Genomic DNA, 20293 nt, shown 5'->3' with positions numbered 1-20293 from the left:
GCCGTGAGGTGTAGATGGCCCGAAATAGGATATGCCCTTGCTCTGGCAGGGCCACACTCCTGTGCAGCATCCAAGAGACCTGCCTCTGTGTGCGCTTCTAAAACACAGTCAACCCATCCTGTGCCCAGAGACCCCACAGCTGCCTTCTCTGCATCTCTGTTCCTCTGTAGGGTTAAGTGGAAATGAAGAAAAGTGGGAAAAGGGAAAATAGCAGGGCTTTTCTTCTTTGCTCATTCCTGCCATGGCTTCTTCCCCAAGGATGTTAGCAGGTTATAAAAACAAAAAAAAACCCTGTACTCCTGAAAGAGGTTTTATCTGAGGAAGGAAGAATTAGGGAAGCAGTGCTGTCCTCTTGCCTTCACGGGAGGAAAGGCAAGAGAAATCCCAGATGAAGCAACAGGTCGCATAGAGAGCCAGATGTCTGGAGCCTTGTGCCCCAGTGCCTGGGGATCTGGTCTAGATTCATACAGGAACCACCAGGCTGGAAGTCCTGGCCCAGCATCTTTCCTTAGGAACCTGTGTCTCAAGCCTTGGGACGACTGTCAGGGCTTGGAACTGGCGGACTTACTTTCTTACCCTGTGGGGCCAGGGTGGCAGAGGGGGGCTGGCTCTGGACGGGAACGTGTGGGCCAGGTGGGTGTTCTGAAGGCGTTTTCCCTCCTGCCTCCCAAAGGTGAGCTGAGGGCCTGCTCTGCCAAGTGTTCAGGGTCCTCAGGGTATGGGATGTAGTCCCCGCTGATGAGCTTCCAGTTAGAGGGCCAGAGGCCGGGGCAACAGTGCGAGGCGGGCTTTGGAGACATTTTCTGGAGATGTAATTACCACGTCTTGGTGTGTGGTGGGTTGTGCCACAGCTCATTCCTAAGTTGGGAATGAGCTTTGCTTCTTGGTTTAGCACGAAAGTACGTGCAGAGGACAATGCCGAGGGTCAGGCTCACCGCCTTGGGGCAGGTGGCTCAGTGCCCTTCCCCATCAGGAGCTTCAGTAGGGCTTTTCCCTTTTTGGAAATGCACGTGCCTCACTCCCTGCCAGTATGTTGGTTAGTACTGTTCTTTCCATTCGATTCACAAATCTTATCCCCAGCTCTGCAAAGGGCAGATGCAAAATTGTATTCTGTAGAATGGGAAGAGCCACATTCTTCCCCTTCCTCCCAGTCTGTCCTTCACACACTCGTTTGGAAGTTTTTTGGTAAACTTGACTCAACTCCATGGCAGTAGACGGCAGGACCTTGTAGGACTCTAGATTCTTTTCGTCAGCCAGTCCACATCATGTGCCTCACTGGTACTTGGGGCCCCTATTTTTATTTGTATGGTCTATATCTGCATTGTCTAAATACAGTAGCTACTAGCCAGATGTCTATCTAAAATTAAATTTAAACTCATTAAGATTAAATGGCTTTAAGTTAAAAATACAGTTCCTCCGTCACACTAGCCACCTTTTAAGTACTCAATATCCACCTGTGGCTGGGTGCTTCTATATCAGCATAGAAAGAGCACACTTCTCTTGAACAGCTAGTCCACAGTTGGGCGCACCTGCATCCACCATGTTCCTAAACTCAAGGTAAGAAATGAGGCAGGGCGAGGACAGCAGGTCGGGGTCCGGGGGCTGTATATTGTGCTGGTCCTGGCCAGTTTTAGGCAGGACTGATGGATTGAAACCTCCCGTTGTATAGTATATGCTTGTGTTTGGCAAAAAAAAAGAGGATTGTGTAAATGATATAAACAGAACCAGGTAGTAGCAAAGGCTAGAAAGAAGGCATCTTTGTGTTTAGAAAAAAGTTCTAGGTAGGAGTCCAGAAGAGTCCAGATCTTTTAATTCGCTTTGTGACAATGGCCAGGCCACCAGGCCTCTGAAATGGGCTTCCTTTTGTGATCTGTAATATAAAGGTGAGGAGGGGTAATAAAAGAAGGTCAGGCCCTGCCAGCTCTGCCGTGCTTTGTCTGAGTCAGTCCATAATTTTTTCTGGGAATGGGAGGCAGGGGGGTAACCCAAGATTAGTACCTTGACTTCACTACTTTCCCAGAAATGTGCCAGATAATTAGAGTGATGGCAGGAACCTCATCTTTACTTCCAGTCGCAGGCTTTATAACGTATTTCTCCTCTTCAAAGTCTTGTAATGTATTCACTGTAAGCCAAAGGAGAGTGGGTTGTCCTGGTATTTCTGTAGTCACTCTGAAAATAGGGCCTGCTGTACATGCTCTTTTTATTTTCAAACTAAGATGAGCTCTGCCCGGCAGCGTTCCAGCCACAGACCCTACGTGGGGTGAGAGGTCAAGGTTTTCACAGTTTACAGTGCAGGACAATGGTCACATGAACAGTGTCCACACTTTGGAGGTAGAAGGTTGAAGCTGAGGTCCCACAGCCCAGCCTGCCCTGCACCCCGTGTGCATATATATGCGTGGGAGCACAAGCCCCACTCACGTGTCCCTTCCAGCCTCTCCAAGGGTGGCACCGTCCGACTGGGTACACCTCACAATGGACGGTCTTTCTCTCCCAAACTGCCCTAGTACCAGCTATGATCACATCCCCTTCTACCAGAGTGTCAGGATCTGTGTGTCTCCTCAGTTTTGTAAGAGTTAATGTGTTGATGGAATGGAAACAGCTTTAAACCTTGAGATGAGGAACTTCAAGACCTGTTGTCTCAAGCCCTGTGATCTCAAGGCTAATTCTGTCTCTGTTCTCCCAATTAAATACCTTAAAGGTGGACAAAGGGTCAGAAGGTAGAGGCACCTGAGCCATTATTTAGCTACTCACCACCCGCATGTCACCAAGAACATGTAGTTCAGAGAAAGCACTGTCAGTCAAGCCCAGATTTCCCTTGGAAGTGTTGCCAGCTACCTGTCCAGGCTCTGCCCACAGCCCACCGGTGGCCCAGGCCATACTGGTCTGGAGGCCAGAGGCTCGGGTGGCACTTCCAGCCACGGTGCTGTGCGCATGTCGTCAGACCTCAGACTCCCGCCCCAGCCCCCACCCACGCTATGGGAGAGTAGGCGAGGTGGGTGGTCGAGCAGGTGTGGGTACCACACCAGCTTATGTCAGCACTTCTTCCGCCTGGCCAGCTCTGGAACAGCCTTGGTCAGGCTGTAGCTTTCCTCACGTCGGGGCGGGCAGGGGCTTCTCTGGGCTTAACCCAAAACCCTTACTCGTGTTCATAGATGTCTGCATTTTTAGTTAAAAACAAACGCTACTCATAATTGCTTAAGAAGAAAGGAAAATCATGGTCAGTAAAGCACTTCTGCCTTTCTACCTTTTGCCATATACTTGGCACTTAACCATTCCTGGTTTTTCTGTTTGCCACCATTGTCCCAGGGGGCCCCTAAGCGCATACCCGGGATGAGCTGGTTATGAGATACATACATTAGGCCCTCCTGAAGCTATTCTTTAAGCCGGTAGTAAAACCGCTCCGGATCTGGGCTTACATTAGGGAGCCAATTCTGTGTGATTCATATCCATGCACATGACCTCACTGCACGGTGACCACACACTAGGTCACAGATGCTGCCCTTATCCCCATTTCGCAGATGAGAACATTAAAGCCCGAGGAAGACGAGTGATGTGCACGGCAGGGTGCCACGTGCAGCTGGCAGGGAGTCTGTCTGCAGCCTGCTGGCTGTCTCTTGAGCCGGCCTCTCTCAACTTATCAGGCAGGAGATTTACTCTATTGCCCTGGGAACCCAGCATCCAGCTTCAGGGGAGCTGGCCCCCCGCCACTGGGAAGTACCTGGCCAAACATCGCATCTTTCCAAGGAAGAGCATCGGGCCAGGGGCCTGAACTTCCATGAAGTGCTCCCAGGGCTACTACTTAGTTCTCTCATTTCACTGGACTCTTCTCTCATCCACCTCTACTTCTGACTCTGCTTCACAGTCCTCTTCAGAAACACCAGGGTGCACGGACAGAGGGAGCGCAGACGACTTCATCCTGGTCTCCAAAGAAGACGACACGGGCAGCACCAAGGGGTCCTTCTCAGGCCAGGCTCAGCCTCTTCGTACCCTCCGAAGCACCTCTGGGAAAAGCGAGCCCCTGGCCCGCTCCCCTCTGGTGTTCTCTGACCCACTGATGGGCCCAGCCTCAGCTTCCTCCAGCAACCCCAGCTCCAGCCCCGATGAGGACAGCAGCAGCAACAGCAAGGACTCTGGCTTCACCATTGTGAGCCCCCTGGACATCTGACCACAGTGCCCTTGGCTTTCCTTGTAGGGACTGGCCACCCCCCTCAGCGGCCCCAGGGTCTGCCTGAGGCTCCCCCAGCGGAGACCCCTCTGAAACCAACACTTCCTTCCCAGCAGGCCTGTGGCCCTAGCGCAGCCCATCGGAACCCTCCAGAGAGAGGCAGACGGGGCCACAGAGCACACAGACTGATGTTCACCAGAACGTAGACAGGGCTTTCGTGGCCCTTACCTCGTCCCACCCCACCCTTCCTCTGAGGTGGACCTGGGTTAAGTATCCAGGATCATGCTCACTGTCAAAAAAAAGACCAAACCACAATTAGAATCACTTTTCCTCTGTCCTCTTCTCCCCAACTAAGAATTAGGTGTGGCAACTCCTTTAATTATAACTAGAGAAGGAAGAAGAGTTGGTTTCAAATCTTCCCTCCCTCAGAGCATCAGGCGTAGGAAAATCGATTGATATCAAGAAGGCTTTCTCTCTGGAAATCTGTATCTCAGCGTCTTTCATTCCTCCTTTGGGAAGCCATATAGCAGAGCCAAATACAACAGGATAGACTAGAACTGGTAGATTCCAGGCCTGGAAAAAACCCATCACTGACCTTTCAGAAAGTTACAGCGATCTTTAGAAACAGGGTCTAAACTTAGGAATCCTATTTCAGTGTGATGGGAGTTAGATTTTTTTCATTTCTTAAAGAGTACATTTCCAGACCTCAGGCCAGATCAACTCTGGCCATCACTGACCCTCCTCAGACAACTGTATTTCTCCCCTTAGGATCTTTCACAACCAGAAAGCAAGGTCACGTTGAGCCAGTCTTTGCTGCACTGATTTCAAAAGTTGTAACAATATTACTTCCTTGAATTGGTAAATGTGACCCTGACTTGTGGGATAAACATCTCTCAGTTTTCTGGTAAAGCCTCTGTAGCTTTGACGCTAGAATACACTTGTCACCTGTCAATTGAGAAGTAAAGGGAAAAACCCAAACTCATTCCCATCCAAAGTCAGGATCTCCCATTGGCCTTAAAGTAGCAGTAACAGGGAACTAGACCTGGAGTCCCTTCTGGGGGAGCAGGGCTTCCCCGCAGAACATTCCAGATGTCAGGAAGGTGTGGGATTTCTGCACAGCCCTTCCTTGCTGGGAGCCAAGTGTAGGAGCTGCAGGGCCTGGGTTCGGTTGTGCACTGCGTCCCAGGCACCACCGCCGGGGCAGGACCAGGTCTGGCGTGGCTGCGCCTCCCCGGGCTTCAGCACAGGGTGGGGATTTGTGCTTTTCCGTAGGCAGCTTATGGAATCGCGATGGGCAGAAAGCATCACAGGAGCTGTTTGTCTCCTTAAGGAGAAGTCCCTATAGAGGACACTTCCCCTCTCCTGTGCCCAAGCAGGAGTTCTGACAGGAGAGCCACAGTGCCCCTGCCCTGAGGTGACTGGCTCTTAGGGCCTCTCCTCTGAGGATGTCGAGGCCTCTGGGCAGCGGAACCTGTCATGCCCGCGAGCGAAAAGCTAAGTTTGAAAGAACACACACCGTGTACATCCTTCCCACTGCTAACCATGTATCTCTCTACAGACAAACGTGATAATGACCTCATTTCCCACGTGCTCTCGCTCTCCAAAAACTAGTGACGACTCGAGAGTCAGCTACTACAGAGAGGGTTCTAAGTAGCTCTAAGATTTGTTCTTAACCTCTAGCAGGAAAATCTCTGAACGCGTGAGCTGGAAGAGGAATGACAACCCCGGTTTCGCTCAGATAACAGGGTTGTTGGGCCTTCCATGGTCACTCAAAGTTACGCTGATGAGCGTCCTGTCTGAGTGTCTGCCCAGCCCCCTGTGGGGGTGACTGAGTAAGTTACTGTGTGTCGCCTTGAAGACACTTTGTATGCTCCCAAGGTCCCCATGCAGTGAGTGGCCTTGCAGCTGCACCGGGTTGCCATTATTTTCTCTCCGAGGACCTGGTTTGGGGAGCTGTTGGTGTTTTCGGTTCTAAGGTAAGAAGCCTGGAGCCATCCTTGCCAGGGCTCCAGGACAGTGGCTGGAAAGGGCCACAGAGCGGCTGTCCCCTCGCAGTGGCGGACAGCCGTCTGCTCGCTTCGAGCATTTCCTTGGCCCTGAGAGCTAGAGTCGTGATAGTCCAGTGTCAGTGGGCACACGGGAGCTGCCAGACAGCCAGCACCCTGACAAGGCTCTAGGCTACCTCCCTGCAGTCGCAGTCGGCTGGGTGTCTACGAGTCACTGAACACCCCCGGCCCGCCAGCACACCAGGGGCAGGTCCTCCGTTCTGTGCTTCCGTGTCTGTGCTACACGGGAAGCGACGGGGTCCCTCAGAGCTGTTGCTTCTGCGGTCCCCAGTGCACTGCTCCCCCCTCCGAGGAAGGGGGCACGAGGGGGAGTGGGACGTGGGCAGTGCCACCCTCCACTTTCCATAGGTCCATGGGGTTTGAGAATTGTATTACTCTCTCGGTCGTTTTAAGTGACTTGTTATTTTTCATAGTCGAGCATTGTTTGCATTTTTATTAGTTACAGTGCTATTAAAAGAATGTGTTCCTTTTTTATTATTTTATCAGGTACTTCTGTTTCATTGCACATTTTTTTAAATCCTGAATATATGAAACCTTTTTATTTTTCTTTAACAAACATAATCAGTGGAACCCTCTCATGTTTTGATTATTAGCAGTTAAATAGATTTTATATATGTAAAGCTTAGATGAATTCTGTCATCCACTTTTTCAAGATGTGTGTCTGTGTTTCATGCATTCCTCTCTGATCAGTTTGGAAATTTGAGTTAAATTTTCTCTCTGTACATTACATATGAGAGCTACAGATTAGAGAAAGAAAGTCATTATGACTTTGCCTTACCTTTTGTATATGCCAAGGGGTCTTATAACACTTAAAACATTTAATTATACTGGATTCTTCTTCCAAAGGTGATCTCCTGCAAATGCTCACTTCTAACTGCAATCTGGTAAGAAGTAATACCACTGCGGAATAAGTGTGACTAAAAATACACCCGAGGCCTCCCTGTGCTTTGCCTTCTCTGCATCTGACAGAGTTCATTAGTCCTTCGGGTCTGATTGCCCACCGCTAACACGAAGGACTCCTCCACTTTGTCAGAGACGATGAACAAATACAAAACTCAGTGGCAGTTACGTTGTCTCCTAAAGATAGGTAATCTGCCAGAGGTGACTTAAATTTACTATTTTTGTTTTCATTTTATTGTTTCCTTAAGAAGTTGCCTCCGGGGGCTGTTACAGAACCAGTGTTGCGGGGAGCAGGGTGAGGGGCGATGCAGGCCCTCCCAGTGGCTGTCCTGTGGAGGCCAGGCCATGCCATCATTCCATCCCCCTCCCCTGCAGGTGCACACCGGTTCCCGCCCCCATGTGTACAGAACAGGGGCTCTGGGGGGCCGTGGGACAGGGAGAGGAGGCCGGGATGAATTAAGGACGGCACCTGGCAAGCCGAGCTTCCTTCTCACGGGCCAAAACCGCTTCCCCACCCCACCCCCCATGTTACTTTCAAAAGCTCTCTTTTTATAGTGTTGAAAAGAAATCTAAAGTTCCTGTAAACAGGCTTGAGACCACTTTGATGTAAAAGTTGTCATAATAATTTGTCTCATGATGGCACAATTCATTTGACTTATGGAATATCCTGTTGTGCCATTTATATCCTATTGCTTTGTTCTCATTCATCTTTACGCTGTAACTCATACTGATTTAAGAAATGACTTCTCCTTTTGGCAAAGTGATCCCATTAAATACAGTTATAATAAAAGACTAATGTGAAACTGAGAATGTAGCTTGACTTGTTCTGGGTGGGGGACCAGGGCAAGATGCTGAGCAGGCCTGAGTCACAGGACACCAGTCCAGGACATGGCCAGCAGGGCCCCCAGCCCAGCCTCACCCATGTCACTGCATGAGGCACTTCCCTAGGGCTCACGCCTAACCGTGCCAGTCCCTTCTTCCCCAATTTGGGCCCTGCTAGGCCCGCTGCTCCAAGAAGTCATTTAGGGGTGTGGCCCCAACGGCTTGCCCTCCCCTCTGCACTGTCTCCCCTCCACACCAGGTTTGCCCTGGTAGCCTCACTTATGCCCACCTAACACAGGGTTTGATGCAGGGCCACAGTGGGGAGGGCTCCCCCAAGTCTTAACTGACAAACTAGGAAAGGTAAGGGGGATCCTTTTAACTTAGGTAGAGCCATGAGGCCAGTGATACCTTTGTGCCACTGCCAGGATTTGTGCGTGGGCCCATCCCTGGCCTAGGTCTCTGTCCCAGGCCCAGCCAGCAAGGGACTTTCCCTCCCATGGGTCACAACCCATTCCCCCAAGCAACTTTATTATCCACAGGTTCTGCCATGAAAAAGTTGGAGGGTCCGGCACACTTCTCAGGTGGCTCGTGCTGGTGATGGTGACCAGTGACAGCCACGCACGCTGGCATCCCTCGCTGGCCGCCGGGAGCAGGGACCCTGTGGGGCAGGTATGATGGGGGCTTCACCCGTATCCTCTGGGAAGACCACTTCCGGGCAGCTGGCTCATCCTCCTGCACTACCTACATCTGTGCCTGAGAGCTTTGGGGCCCCATCTCCCGGGAGGGGCTCTGCTCTGGCTGAGGAGCGGTGAGTGCAGGCTGGCGGGGGAGGGAGGCTTCCCTGCAGGGTTGAGTCCAGGTGCTGAGTGCCTTCCCCTCCTGACTCCCTTCCCCACTCCTCCTTGGCATTTTGCTCCTCCCACTTAAGCCACTCTTCAATCTTCTCTCAGGGCCAGCCCCGGGGAATCGGGGAATCGCACTAACAACACATCCTCCTCCCAGGACCCCTTCTACAGGCAGAAGCCTTGTCCCTGCCTCCCCTGCAGCCAGGGTGATGGGTAAGTGGGAACGGGTTGCAGGTGGTCAAGGGGGGTCCTCTGGCCTCACAGACAGCTGTGCAGAGGAGTCACCAGTCCCACCCAGGGCCGAGGCACCCTCGGACTGCTCCACCAAGTCCCCAGCTCCTCCCCGAAATGCACCATTAGGGGGACCACCGACAGCTTTGTTTTTATTTTGTAACTTGTCTCTGTCAGGCCACATTCTTGACCTCTTAAGGGTGTGTGTGTGTCACAAGAAATTTGTGCACTCTGGGAGGCGCATCTGTGGCGAGAAAGGACCCTTCCCACAGAAAGGTGAAGGGCCCGGGAGGCACAGATGGTAGATGCGTGGACCCTGAGCATGCATTCGGCCTCGGCCACTTGTTCCTTCAGCAGGCTCCACACAACACCCTCAAAGCATCAGGCTGCTTGGACGCCAGGATGCACGGGTTGCCGGGAAAGGAGGGAAGAGACACGTGGCTGCCAGGAACGCCAGAAAAGGTTTCGGTACCGAGAGAGCCCAGGGAAGTCCTCTGGCCGGAGAGGCTCCGGAAGGTTCAGAGGTGAGACCAGTGACCTAGGCCCAGCCTGCCATCCTCCTCCTGCGGCGAGGCAGGGACACTCTATTCCCTGCAAGTCCCCGCCAAGAGCTAGGGTCCGGGGAGGAGGGTGCACAGACAGCCACCAAGCAGGATGCGTTTCCCCCAGGCATGTGCTGTAATGTAGGCTTGACGCTTTCGCAGCAGTTCTGGCCAGAAAGCGTACCCAGCTGGGGGACCCCAGCAGACACCTGAGGCCTGAGCTCACGGCAGCCATTGTTGAGGAAGCAGCCACACTCTCCTGTGTCTGTCTGTCTCAGAGGGATAAAGAGTTTCGTCACAAGGTGTAAATGAAGGGGGAAAGGGACTGCAGTAGATGTCACATCCCCAGGGGATCTTCCCAGAGGAAGGACAGCTAACAAAGGCATGCTGTCGAAAGAAGAGCATCGTACGCTGCCCTTCCCCTTGTCCCTCAGCATGGGGATCCCCACCTCCTGCCACCTCAGCTTCTGGTCCTAGCCTCGCATCCATCCGGTCAGGAGGGTCTGGTTCCCGCACAGCCTCCCATCCCACAGCTTGGGCAGGCCCTCTTAACCATGCACCTGCACAGCAGAGGCCTCGAGGCCTCGTTCTCACTCGCTGGGCCTTGTTCCTCTGACTTACCGTCCCCCCTCCTTACCTGGAAGCGGATCTGACCCAGGGCTCTCCTCCAAGTGCCCAGGATGAAGGGTGGCCCCTTGTACCACCTACCCTGTCCCCACAGGGCTGTGTGCTAGCCCACTAACCTTCTTCCTGCTAGGCCCCTTCCTGGCTCAAGGCCTCACATATGCCCTTTTCACTGTCCAAAACACCTTCCCTTGCTCCCCAGTTTATAGCTGGTGGAAGCCAGCTTCAATGGCCGGACCGTTCTGGTGAGTTTCCACCAGACTCCTCCTGCCCGTGGAACTGCTTTCTGGAGGTCTCGTTATATTTCACTTTGCCCTCTGTGCCAGTTACTATGGCTACCCAACAAATCACTCAAAAGTTGGCATTAAGTAACCATTTATCATGCCCATGGGTCGTGTGGGTCCGGAATGCAGACAGAACGTGGTGAGGATGGTTTGTCACTGGTGCCTCTGATGGAAGACTCGAAGGCTGGGGGCCGGGGTCCTCTGAATTGGCTCACTTAGACGCCTGACAGTTGATGCCAGGATCATGGGCTATCTGCGGGGATCCCCAAAGTGGCCTCTTCACGTGGCCTGGGCTTCCTTGCAGCATGGTGCCTCAGTTCCAAGAGCGAGTGTCTGGAGAGAGAGAGAGAGAGAGAGAGAGAGGAAGAGAGAGAGAGTGAGCACCAAGGGGAAGTCCTGTCACCTTTTATGACCTAGCCTCAGAAGTCACACAGCGTCGCTTCTGCCCCAGTCTTTTCGTTGAGGTAGTCACACGTCCGTCCCGTTTCCAGGGGAGGGGAAATAGATTCCAGTTGTTGAAATAGGCAACATTCTGGAAGCACGTGTGAGACAGGAAGTGCTATGGCCACATTGGGAGAATACAATCCACCACGCCCTTTGACTGGAGGCTTCTTCAGGGTAGCCGGAGCGAGGCCTCGGCCATGCTGCGGTAGTCCAAGGTAGTCCCGCTCCAGCCATACCGAAGAGCTTAAAGGTGCTGTTCAAACCTCTAATGTTTGTAGCTACTCACACCTCTCCTCCAGGAAGCCTTCTGTGATGGTTTTAGGCAGGGCCCCAAAACTTTTTGACACTCTTTCCATCAAGAGCCCCTTGAATCTTTCTTGGCTCTGGGACTTTTTAACCAGTAAAATATGGAGGACATGATGCAATGACAGTTTCTGGGCCCAGACCTTAAGAGGCCAGACCGCTTCTACTTCCTGTCTTTGGTATACTCACTCTTAGAACCCAGTCATCACGCGGCAAGAAAACCCAAGCAGCCCTGCGGAGAGGCCTGTGTGAAACCAACAGCCAGCGGCTGACTTAGAGTGAGCCGTCTTGGAAGCGGATCCTTCGGTCCCAGTTGACACTGTGGAGCAGAGACAAGGCACACCGGCTGAACTCCTCCCAAATTACACAATCGTGAGCAAACAAAACGATTGTTGATTTAAGCCGTTAAGTTTCATGGTAGGTGGTGATGCAGCAATGGGTGACTTTCCCTAACACCCTAGCAGGACTCATCTCCTCCAAACCCCCTCGTCTTGTGACCAGCCCTCCAAGGCCAGAACTTGCATTTCCCTCCTTGAAAAGAGGGTCTGAGCTTTAGCAATTCGTTCACCCATATTTGTAGAGCACTTACTGTGTTCTAGGAGCTGGAGACGCACAGTGAACAAGATAGACAAGACCCCTGTCTTCAGGGAGCTCGGGGTCCAGCGCGGGAGACAGGCAAAGCCTTCTTATTCAATGCATTGCTTCTGTGAACAAATGAAGGAGATAATTTCAGATGAGAATGACGTGGCAGAGACTCTTCAGGATGGCCAGTTCCTTTTCCCCCGGGGCAGGGACACAGCTGGACCACACTTCCCTTGCCGTAACTGCGCTTGGACCACTGGGTATGGGTGAAGATGCAGGAGCAGTGTATGGAAGGGGAGGAGGTGAGTAGATGACCCTGGGAGCCCCAGAATGCAGGAGTTAGGAGGCCGGGACACCCTTTACTTTCCCCAGATTATGAGACCCAGCCTGTCCTAGATTTTTCCCAAGCCTCTTTGCTCTCATTCCCACAAACATTACCCGTGGGGAAAGAGCCGGGGCCAGTTCTGATGGACTGGGGGGAGAGGGAGGCCAGTATCACTCCCAACCAACCCCCCCCATTCAGAGGAGATTTTAGCGCCACTGGACCCCAATGGCCTGGGCCCTGCCTGTCTTACTTTCAAGATGCCAGGGCTCCAGCCCATGTCCAGCCAGTGAAGAAGGTTCTTTGAGTCTGACAGGTGAGCTCTGAGAGCCTCCATTTCCTTATCTGTAATATGATGGGGAGAATGCCAAGCTTGTCCACATGACAGGGGTGCTGCAAATACAATCAGGTCAGCGAAGTGTCAGGTACTGTGCCCAGGTACTGAGCACTTGCATGATTAACTCTTACCATAACGTCACGGGGCTAGGTGATGGGGACAGCACAAGCCTTGTGCCCTCCCCCGCTGATCCAGGGTGGCCTCAGCACCTGGGTGACAGGCTCTGCCAGTCTGTGGGATGCATGAACGTGATGGCTGAAGGCTCCTACCTGCCGGTGTCAGCATCAGCACCAGGGCCCGAACTCACTGTGTGTTAAAAATGGAGGTGTCGTTCCTGGGCATATGTGCTTATAATTCAGCTAGTGCTCTCATGGCGGTGACCAGGCCGCTGCCAGGTTTCTCAGAATCCTGCCACCTCAGAGATTCAGAGAAACTTAGATTTTCAGAGAAAGTCTGTTGGTACGCCGCAGAGATGTTAACCACAGAGCCTGAGCAGAAGCCAGGTGAGAGTTAGTTCAGCAGGCCAGGCAGAGTTCACCCTTCCTGTCCCCAGCTGTGGGCAGAGGCCCCAAAGCACAGTGTAAATGTCAGATCCGTGCCCCTGAGCGTGTGGGAGGAGCACTGTCCCAGGAGTCAGCAGCCCAGCAGTCAGCTCTGCCCTGTCCAGCAGTACACAAAGCCCACCCAGGCCACACAGCAGTCATCCTCCTGCTTAGGCAGGGTTTGGTCCCAGCTCATTCAGAAGACATGGGGAGCCCCTCCCAGTTCCTGACACTTGGCTTCTCCATCGGAAAATGAAAGGGTTACATTAGATCAGGTCCTTTTTTCAAACTTTTCTGACCATAACCCACGTTAAGACAAACATTTTACACGTACTACATAGGACAACCTCAAGTGCTGTAACTCACATCCCAAGATGTCAATGGCTTAACACGAGAAAAGTTCATTTCTCACTCACATAATTTCAGTGCACTGTTTCCTGCTTTGTGGGTGAATCCTGAATTCACAAAGTGATTCAGGAACCCAGCCACCCTGACCCAGAAGTAAAATGTCACTTTCAATCACATTCCATTAGTGAGGGCAAGTCACCCAGGGGCCCTGCCTAGAGCAAGGGTCTGGAGATGGTCACTCCAGGAGCCCACCCCCTCCCTCGGGACACACGTATTCTCCGAGAGGGGAGCACAGATCTGGCAGCCAGTCAGCCACCTCTGACACACCCTGGATACACACACACACACACACACACTCACCCATGCAACTGAAATAGAAGGTTCATGAAACAAACTTGCTCATCCTGCATGTGATGCTTCCTGATTCTAATACCTTCTACCTTATTTTATTTTATTAGTGCTGGGCATGCCCCACTATTGGATCAGTGCCTACAGTTTACAAATTCAGACGATTACTCAAAGAAACGGCCATAATATTATCCTACTCTGTAGAGTGTATAGAGTTGAATGGCCACATGTCTTGAAGGACTTAATTCAGCCAAGAAGAGGGTTCCTTAACACCATAGCTGCTGCTCAGGGGAAGATGCAATGCAGAAAATTTGGCTTTTAACCCACTATAGGCTCAGATGAACTACTAATCTATCCAAAGAACTGAGGCCTGGTCAAACGTCCAGGAGCAGAAGGCACACCTGGGGGCCCAGGAGGATGGTTTCTAAAGCAAGTTACAGACCGGACTGGAGGAGGCTCCAAGCCTCCTTCTGAGAGGGATTTTGCAAGTTCTTTTCCCAGAATGCAGTTGACTTTGGACAAAATTCCAGCTAGGTGGCAATGATGATGCCCTAGAACAATGGAGAAGCAGCAGGCATCTTAGCCCCTGCCATGAAATATCCTGGTATCCCCCCAGACCACCTCTTCTCTCTCTTGCCCCTACCCCCAGGAAATATCTAGTCTGCCTCCATCTCATTGCTGATGCTCCCTGAGCTCTGATGGGTCTGCAAAGCAACTTCTGCTCTGGAAGCTCTTTTCTCAGAAACACCTGGGAGAGGGCCCTGTAACTGTGAGTCAGCTTATGACCTATATGACTCAAAGTCACACTGGAGACACTGGCCCCTTTCTTTGAAGAGACAAATCAGCCTTCAGTGAGTGACCTAGATCCAATTTCAAAATTTCCAACTAATTTTGGTCAATAACTTGTGCAACTGTCCTATTATGAACCGAGAGCAAGGAGCCTCTCCGTGGAAAAGGTGTGTGAGGGCAGGAATATGGGATTGTTCAGGCAGTGGATCTGGGTTCAAGAAGGGCCTCTGCCTCCACATAAGCTGTGAGCTCTTGAGCAACGTGCACAACTTCTCTCAACCTCCATTTTCTTACCTGGGAATGGGAAACGTTACCTGCCTCCCAGGACATGTGTGAGAAGCAGATGGTTTAAAGTAAGTGAAGGGCAAGACTCATGGTGAGTACCCCGTAGACACTGCCCTGTCCACCCTCAACCTCTGGAAGAGGAAGGGCCACATAACACATTTACTTTCTAGGTGTAGACTTCATTGCCCTTCTGCATGGATGTGACAAGCCAAACGAGCCCTTTATTAGGAATATATGTGTGGTGGACAGATGCATTCCGAGGACCACACACACCCAGCCCAGCCAAGGGACTGGCCTTGGGGAACCTGTTGCTACCGTGTATATTCCCTGACAAGTCCAAATATGACAATTTGTGAATTTGAGAAAGGCGGACTCAGAAGTAGAGGAGGGATGTGATGTGTGCCAAACCAGGAAGAAAGGGCAGCAGGTGGATTTGCCCAAAGAAGCGAAGTGTTGAGCTGGACCTTGGAGTTGACTGGGCGGTTTTGTGGGGAGGTGTTCTAGACACTGGGAGTAGCGGCATACACAGAGTGTGCAGAGGTGAGGCCCCGAGCAGGGAGGGAGCAAGGGAGGTTCTTGGTGGGGTGGGGGCCCTAAGCGAGAGACCCCAGCAAGGTCTGAGGACTCCAAGTCCTCTCTGGGACCTTCTCCCCACTCTGGGGTTGTGTTTATTAGAGGTGAAGGCTTCTACAATATCTGTAGTTCAAAGCTCAAATTTAAGGAATCGCCTCAGAATGGCCAGGCTGTCTCAGACAGGAGCCTGGGGAGATTGGCACTGCTGTAGGGAAACAGCATGAGCAAAGGCAGAGAGGCTGGGATAAAAGAAGGAAAGAAAGACAGTCTAGAGAGACATTTCTGGTGTCAGGGAGGAGCATGAGCTGGAAATAAGAAGGATCTGAGTCTCTGCCTTGGCCCTGCTTCTCGCTGGGTAGCCTTGGGCAAGTCACCTCCCCTCTCTGGGCCCCAGTCTTATCTCCTTATTGATGAAATGAGAGGTAGGAACTGCACAGAAATCACCTGTAGGGGCCTAGAGTGGGAACTTCCAGAGCTGAGGGTGTGGGCATGCTCACCGTCCCTCCAGATCCTGGAATCTGGGCACGGCACAAATGGCTGCAGATGAAAGAGGGGAGGGTGAGAGGGAATCAGTGCATCAGTGAAGGCCCCGCAACCTGTTCCTGGGACAACAGGCTGTTGCCGATAGGGAGAGCGAAGATGTGGAGGAATTATAACTCATGATTTCTAGTGGGAGTTATGGTGCAATGACTTTGTAAAATAGTTCAGGGGCTTCTAATAAAGTTAAACATACACTTAACCAGCAATCACACCCCTAAGTATTTACTGAAGAAAGATGAAATACATGCCTCACAAAAAGACTTACACATTACCATTCACAACAGCTTTGTTCACTGTAGCCCCAAACTGGAAATCACCCAAAAGTCCATCAACGGACAGCAAATGGCAGAACGGCCAGGTGACGGAGAGCCACTCAGCAGTACAAAGGAGTGAGCCTTGGGTACACACAGCATGGATGGACCTCATGGACATAAGGGTGAGCTACAAAAACCAAACAAGAAGGAGTCCCTACTAGGATTCCATTTAGATAAAGTTCAGGAAAAGACAAAAATGAGTCTATAGTGACGGACCTCAGAGAGTGGTTGCTGCTGGTCAGTGGGGGCGGGGGTTGTCTGGGAAGAGGCCCGAGAAACGTTCCGCATTGTGTTCAGTAAATATCTTCCTCTCCCCTCCCTGTCCCCCTTCCCTCACTCCCTTTCCCTCTTCTCTCTCAATGAAACTGTCTTCCGTCTGCATATAATCAAATATAATTGTGAGTACCCAACAACAGAACGTATGCATCTCCTATGGATCTATGGACACATATTTCTGCATACACATGCATTCAACAAGTATTTCAGACACCATTCTAGGCACCAGGGAAGCAGTAGTGAAAAAAAAACAGGTCCTTATGGAGGTGATAGTCTAATGTCACCATTCTTGCCAGTCCTCCACCCCAGCCTCCTCTGGTCTCATAGATGTTACAAATCTGGGTCACTGGTTTGGGTAAATGAAGAGCTCAGAGTCATGGTGAATAATTATGTTTATAATAATAAGTAATAGGGACTCGGCCAACATGGCAGAGAAGTAGGGGGATCTGTACTTCCCGTGTCTCCCAAATAAAGAAGGGCTGAAGCCAAAGGACTTTGAACCCCAAGAGTCTGGGAGGAAAAGAGACTGAATCTACCAGGAAGAAAATGGGACAACTTGAGAGACCATAGGTGAGTGATTGTGAACTAGGGGAGACAAAACGGGCCATGTAGGCATGGAGGGGACGGATCACCTCCTGCCGAGAGACAAAGGGAAGAGAAAGAGAGGCTGGGGAAGCGTAGGACTGTATCTGGACAAGAGAAAAAACATCAGACCTGGACGAAGAAGGATCCCATCTCTAACTGCAGGTTACAGGATCTCTAACGACAGATCCCATCTTCGGACTGGGGTCCGCTGCCCTGTTTGCACACCTGGGGAGGAGGGGAGCCACTCCTGGGTTCCGTGGTAGATCAGCAGCCCAGTCTGCAGCAGGAGAAACCGGTCCCCTCCCCTGAAGGGCTCGGCACAGGACAAAACCAGCTGGGACCTCATATCGGGAGATGCTTCCCCAGTACTGGGGCGCACGAGCAGGAGTTTAATTCCCAGCCAAGCCTCCGGGGCAAGGGAGTCGGTGGAGCAAGACAGAGAGCCTCGTCTGTGCCCTGGCACAGCGAGGAGGGCTGCAAAGGAGTGATTTGGGACACCATGTCGTGGAGAAGAGACTGGGGGGTCGCCATTTTTCTCCCCACCACCAATAAGGCGGGGCCTCGGGGATCGGTCTGCGGGGCCCACGGTGGAGACAGGACCAGCCTACACCAGACCGTGCCCTCCACGCCAGGTAACTGCATATCTACTGGAGCGGGATAGACGCTGTGGAACTATACGGCCTCCTTCTCCAGACCAGCGCTGCTGCATTGCCTGGATTAATTCTAGGTCAATTCTGGATATATAGATAAATTCTCCCCCCAATTTCTCCTCCTTATCTCTTCCCTCCTCTAGGCTGGTTACTCTGGTTATTGGTTTGTTTAAACAGACATATTTAAACAGACATATTTATTCATACATGTTTTACACCTCCTTCTTTACATTCCTTTCTCTCTCTCTCTGGAATAATCAAGCCATATAGTTTCTCTGTCTGGGTAACTTTATGTTCATTTCTTTTTTCCCCGCCTCCTTTCTTATTTTCCTTTCTCTCTCTCTGGATTAAGCCTTTTAGTCTCTCTGCCCAGTCAATGTTTATTTCTTCTTTTCCCCCGCCCCTGTCATTTCTCTCTTTGTATGTGCTCTTCCATCAGCACTGCCTCCACCCTGTTCTTTACTGTGTTTCTGGTTTTTGCTTTTGGATTGTTTTTAGACTTTTGTTTTCTGTTGATTGTTTGTTTTATTTGCTTGTGTGTTTGCGTGTTTTTGTCTCCTGTTTGTTTTCCTTTACAGGGCTACTTCAAGGAACAAATCAAAGCACACCTGACGGAGGGTCCAAAACATCACTACGAGTAGGGAAATAAAATAACCAAAGTCACAACAACAGAGAGCAAGTAACACTCTCCAAAAATCACTTCCTGAAGGGCCAGGCCCTGGACACTGTATGACCCCCCTTTAATATAGGAGTACTCGCAGGTGCAGCACATAACAAGCTTTTAAAACTCATAAGGGACAGAAAACTAGCCAAAATGATGAAATGGAAGAATTCTCCTCCAAAGAAATTCCAGGAAGAAGTGACAGCTAAAGAATTGATCAAAACAGATTTAAGTAGTATAAGAAAGAAATCTGGAATAGCCATACTTCTATCAGACAAACTAGACTTTAAATTAAAGGCTGTAACAAGAGATGAAGAAGGGCTTTATATAATAATTATAGGGTCTGTCCATCAGGAAGAGCTAACAACTATAAATGTCTATGCCCTGAATTCGAAGGACCTAAATATACAAAATAATTACAAACATAAGCAGCCTTATTGATAAGAATGTGGTAATTGCGGGGGACTTTAATACTCCACTTACAACAATGGATAGATCATCTAGACACAGGATCAATAAAGAAACAAGGGCCTTGAATGATACATTGGATCAGATGGACTTGACAGATATATTTAGAACTCTGCATCCCAAAGTAACAGAACATACTTTCTTCTTGAGTGCACGTGGAACATTCTCCTAGATCACATACTGGGTCACAAAACAGCCCTCAATAAATATAAAATAAATGAGATCATACCATGCACACTTTCAGATCAAAATGCTATGAAACTTAAAATCAACCACAGGAAAAAGTCTGAAAAACCTCCAAAAGCATGGAAGTTAAAGAACATCCTACTAAAGAATGAATGGCAATTAGAGAAGAAATTAAGAAATATATGGAAACAAATGAAAATGAAAATACAACAATCCAAATCCTTTGGGGTGCAGCAAAGGCAGTCCTAAGAGGAAAATAAATTGCAATGCAGGCCTATCTCAAGAAATAAGGGAGGAAGATGGCGGCGTAGGAGGATGCTGGGCTCACGGCATCCTGCTGACCACTTAGATTCCGCCTACATCTGCCTAAATAACCCAGAAAACTGCCAGAAGCCTAGCAGAATGGACTCTCCAGAGCCAAGCATAGACAAGAGGCCCACGGAAGAGGGTAGGAAGGGCAGAAAGGCAGTGCGTGCTACACGGACTGGCGGGAGGGAGCCAGGGCGGTGGAGGGGCAGCCCGCCCTGCAAGGCAGAGCCCGAGTCTGGCTTGCAAAAGCAGAGGGGCCAGACAGAGTGTGTTCTGACAGCCAGCAGGACTTAACATCTGGAATATTATAAGTCAACAGCTCTGCTCCGAGAGCAGGAGGACTAGAGGACAATGGGAGGGAGAGTTGTTGAGCCCCAGAGGACAGAGCTCAGCTTGGTGGGGAACAAAGGCCCTGGGAAGTGCCATCTCCCTCACCCATCCCCCAGCCAAAATCCCAAAGAGAACCAGTTCCCATCACGGAACTTGCTTGCACCATGCAAACACCCAACACTGTGCTTCTATGGATCCATCCCTCCGACGGGTCTGCCTCCCTCCTGGTGCCACAGGGCCCCTCCCGAAGCGGACCACCAAAGGCAAAGCAAGCTGAGTCTGCCCTTCCCGCCCCTGTGCATCTTGCTGATCAACCCCGGCTAATACGCCAGATCCCATTGAAGCAGCACCATAAGCCTGGCGGTGTGCAAATAGCCCAGACAGGGGCGACACCCCTCCACAGTGAGTCCTGCCCCTGGGAGAGGGGAAGAGAAGGTACACACCAGTCTGACTGTGGCCCCAGTGGTGGGTTGGGGGCACACATCAGGTCTGACTTCGGCCCCGCCCACCAACGCAAGTTACTCCAGACAGCACAGAGGAAGAGCCCTGCAGTTCCTCGCCACTCCAGGGACCATCCAAAATGACGAAACGGAATAATTCTCCTCAAAAGAAACTCCAGGAA

At 51.1% G+C, this 20293-nt stretch overlaps 1 protein-coding gene and 1 long non-coding RNA gene across 11 annotated transcripts in view; one reads left to right on the top strand and one right to left on the bottom strand.

Annotated features, from left to right (window-relative positions):
* The window catches only part of TBC1D5 (TBC1 domain family member 5), a 530924-nt gene extending 525218 nt beyond the window's left edge, over positions 1 to 5706 (top strand). For all 10 annotated transcript variants that reach the window (XM_053221498.1, XM_027061904.2, XM_053221496.1 and 7 more), the window contains one exon: positions 3863 to 5706. In XM_053221498.1, the coding sequence (XP_053077473.1) occupies positions 3863 to 4165 (303 nt within the window). In that variant the 3' untranslated portion in view covers positions 4166 to 5706. The remainder of the gene's footprint in view (positions 1 to 3862) is intronic.
* Positions 5707 to 7281: 1575 nt separating this feature from the next.
* Positions 7282 to 15081, bottom strand: LOC106971618 (uncharacterized). The gene is made up of 4 exons (XR_003420991.2): positions 12384 to 15081; positions 11816 to 11930; positions 11416 to 11545; positions 7282 to 10812 (listed from the first exon to the last, which is right to left on the bottom strand). It is a non-coding gene; the product is annotated as an uncharacterized LOC106971618 (long non-coding RNA).
* Positions 15082 to 20293: the final 5212 nt, after the last annotated feature.

Source organism: Acinonyx jubatus, chromosome C2, assembly GCF_027475565.1.
Source record: "Acinonyx jubatus isolate Ajub_Pintada_27869175 chromosome C2, VMU_Ajub_asm_v1.0, whole genome shotgun sequence".
Lineage (NCBI taxonomy): Eukaryota > Metazoa > Chordata > Mammalia > Carnivora > Felidae > Acinonyx > Acinonyx jubatus.
The sequence above is the reverse complement of the archived record's forward strand: the minus strand, read 5'-3'. Positions and strand labels throughout refer to the sequence as shown.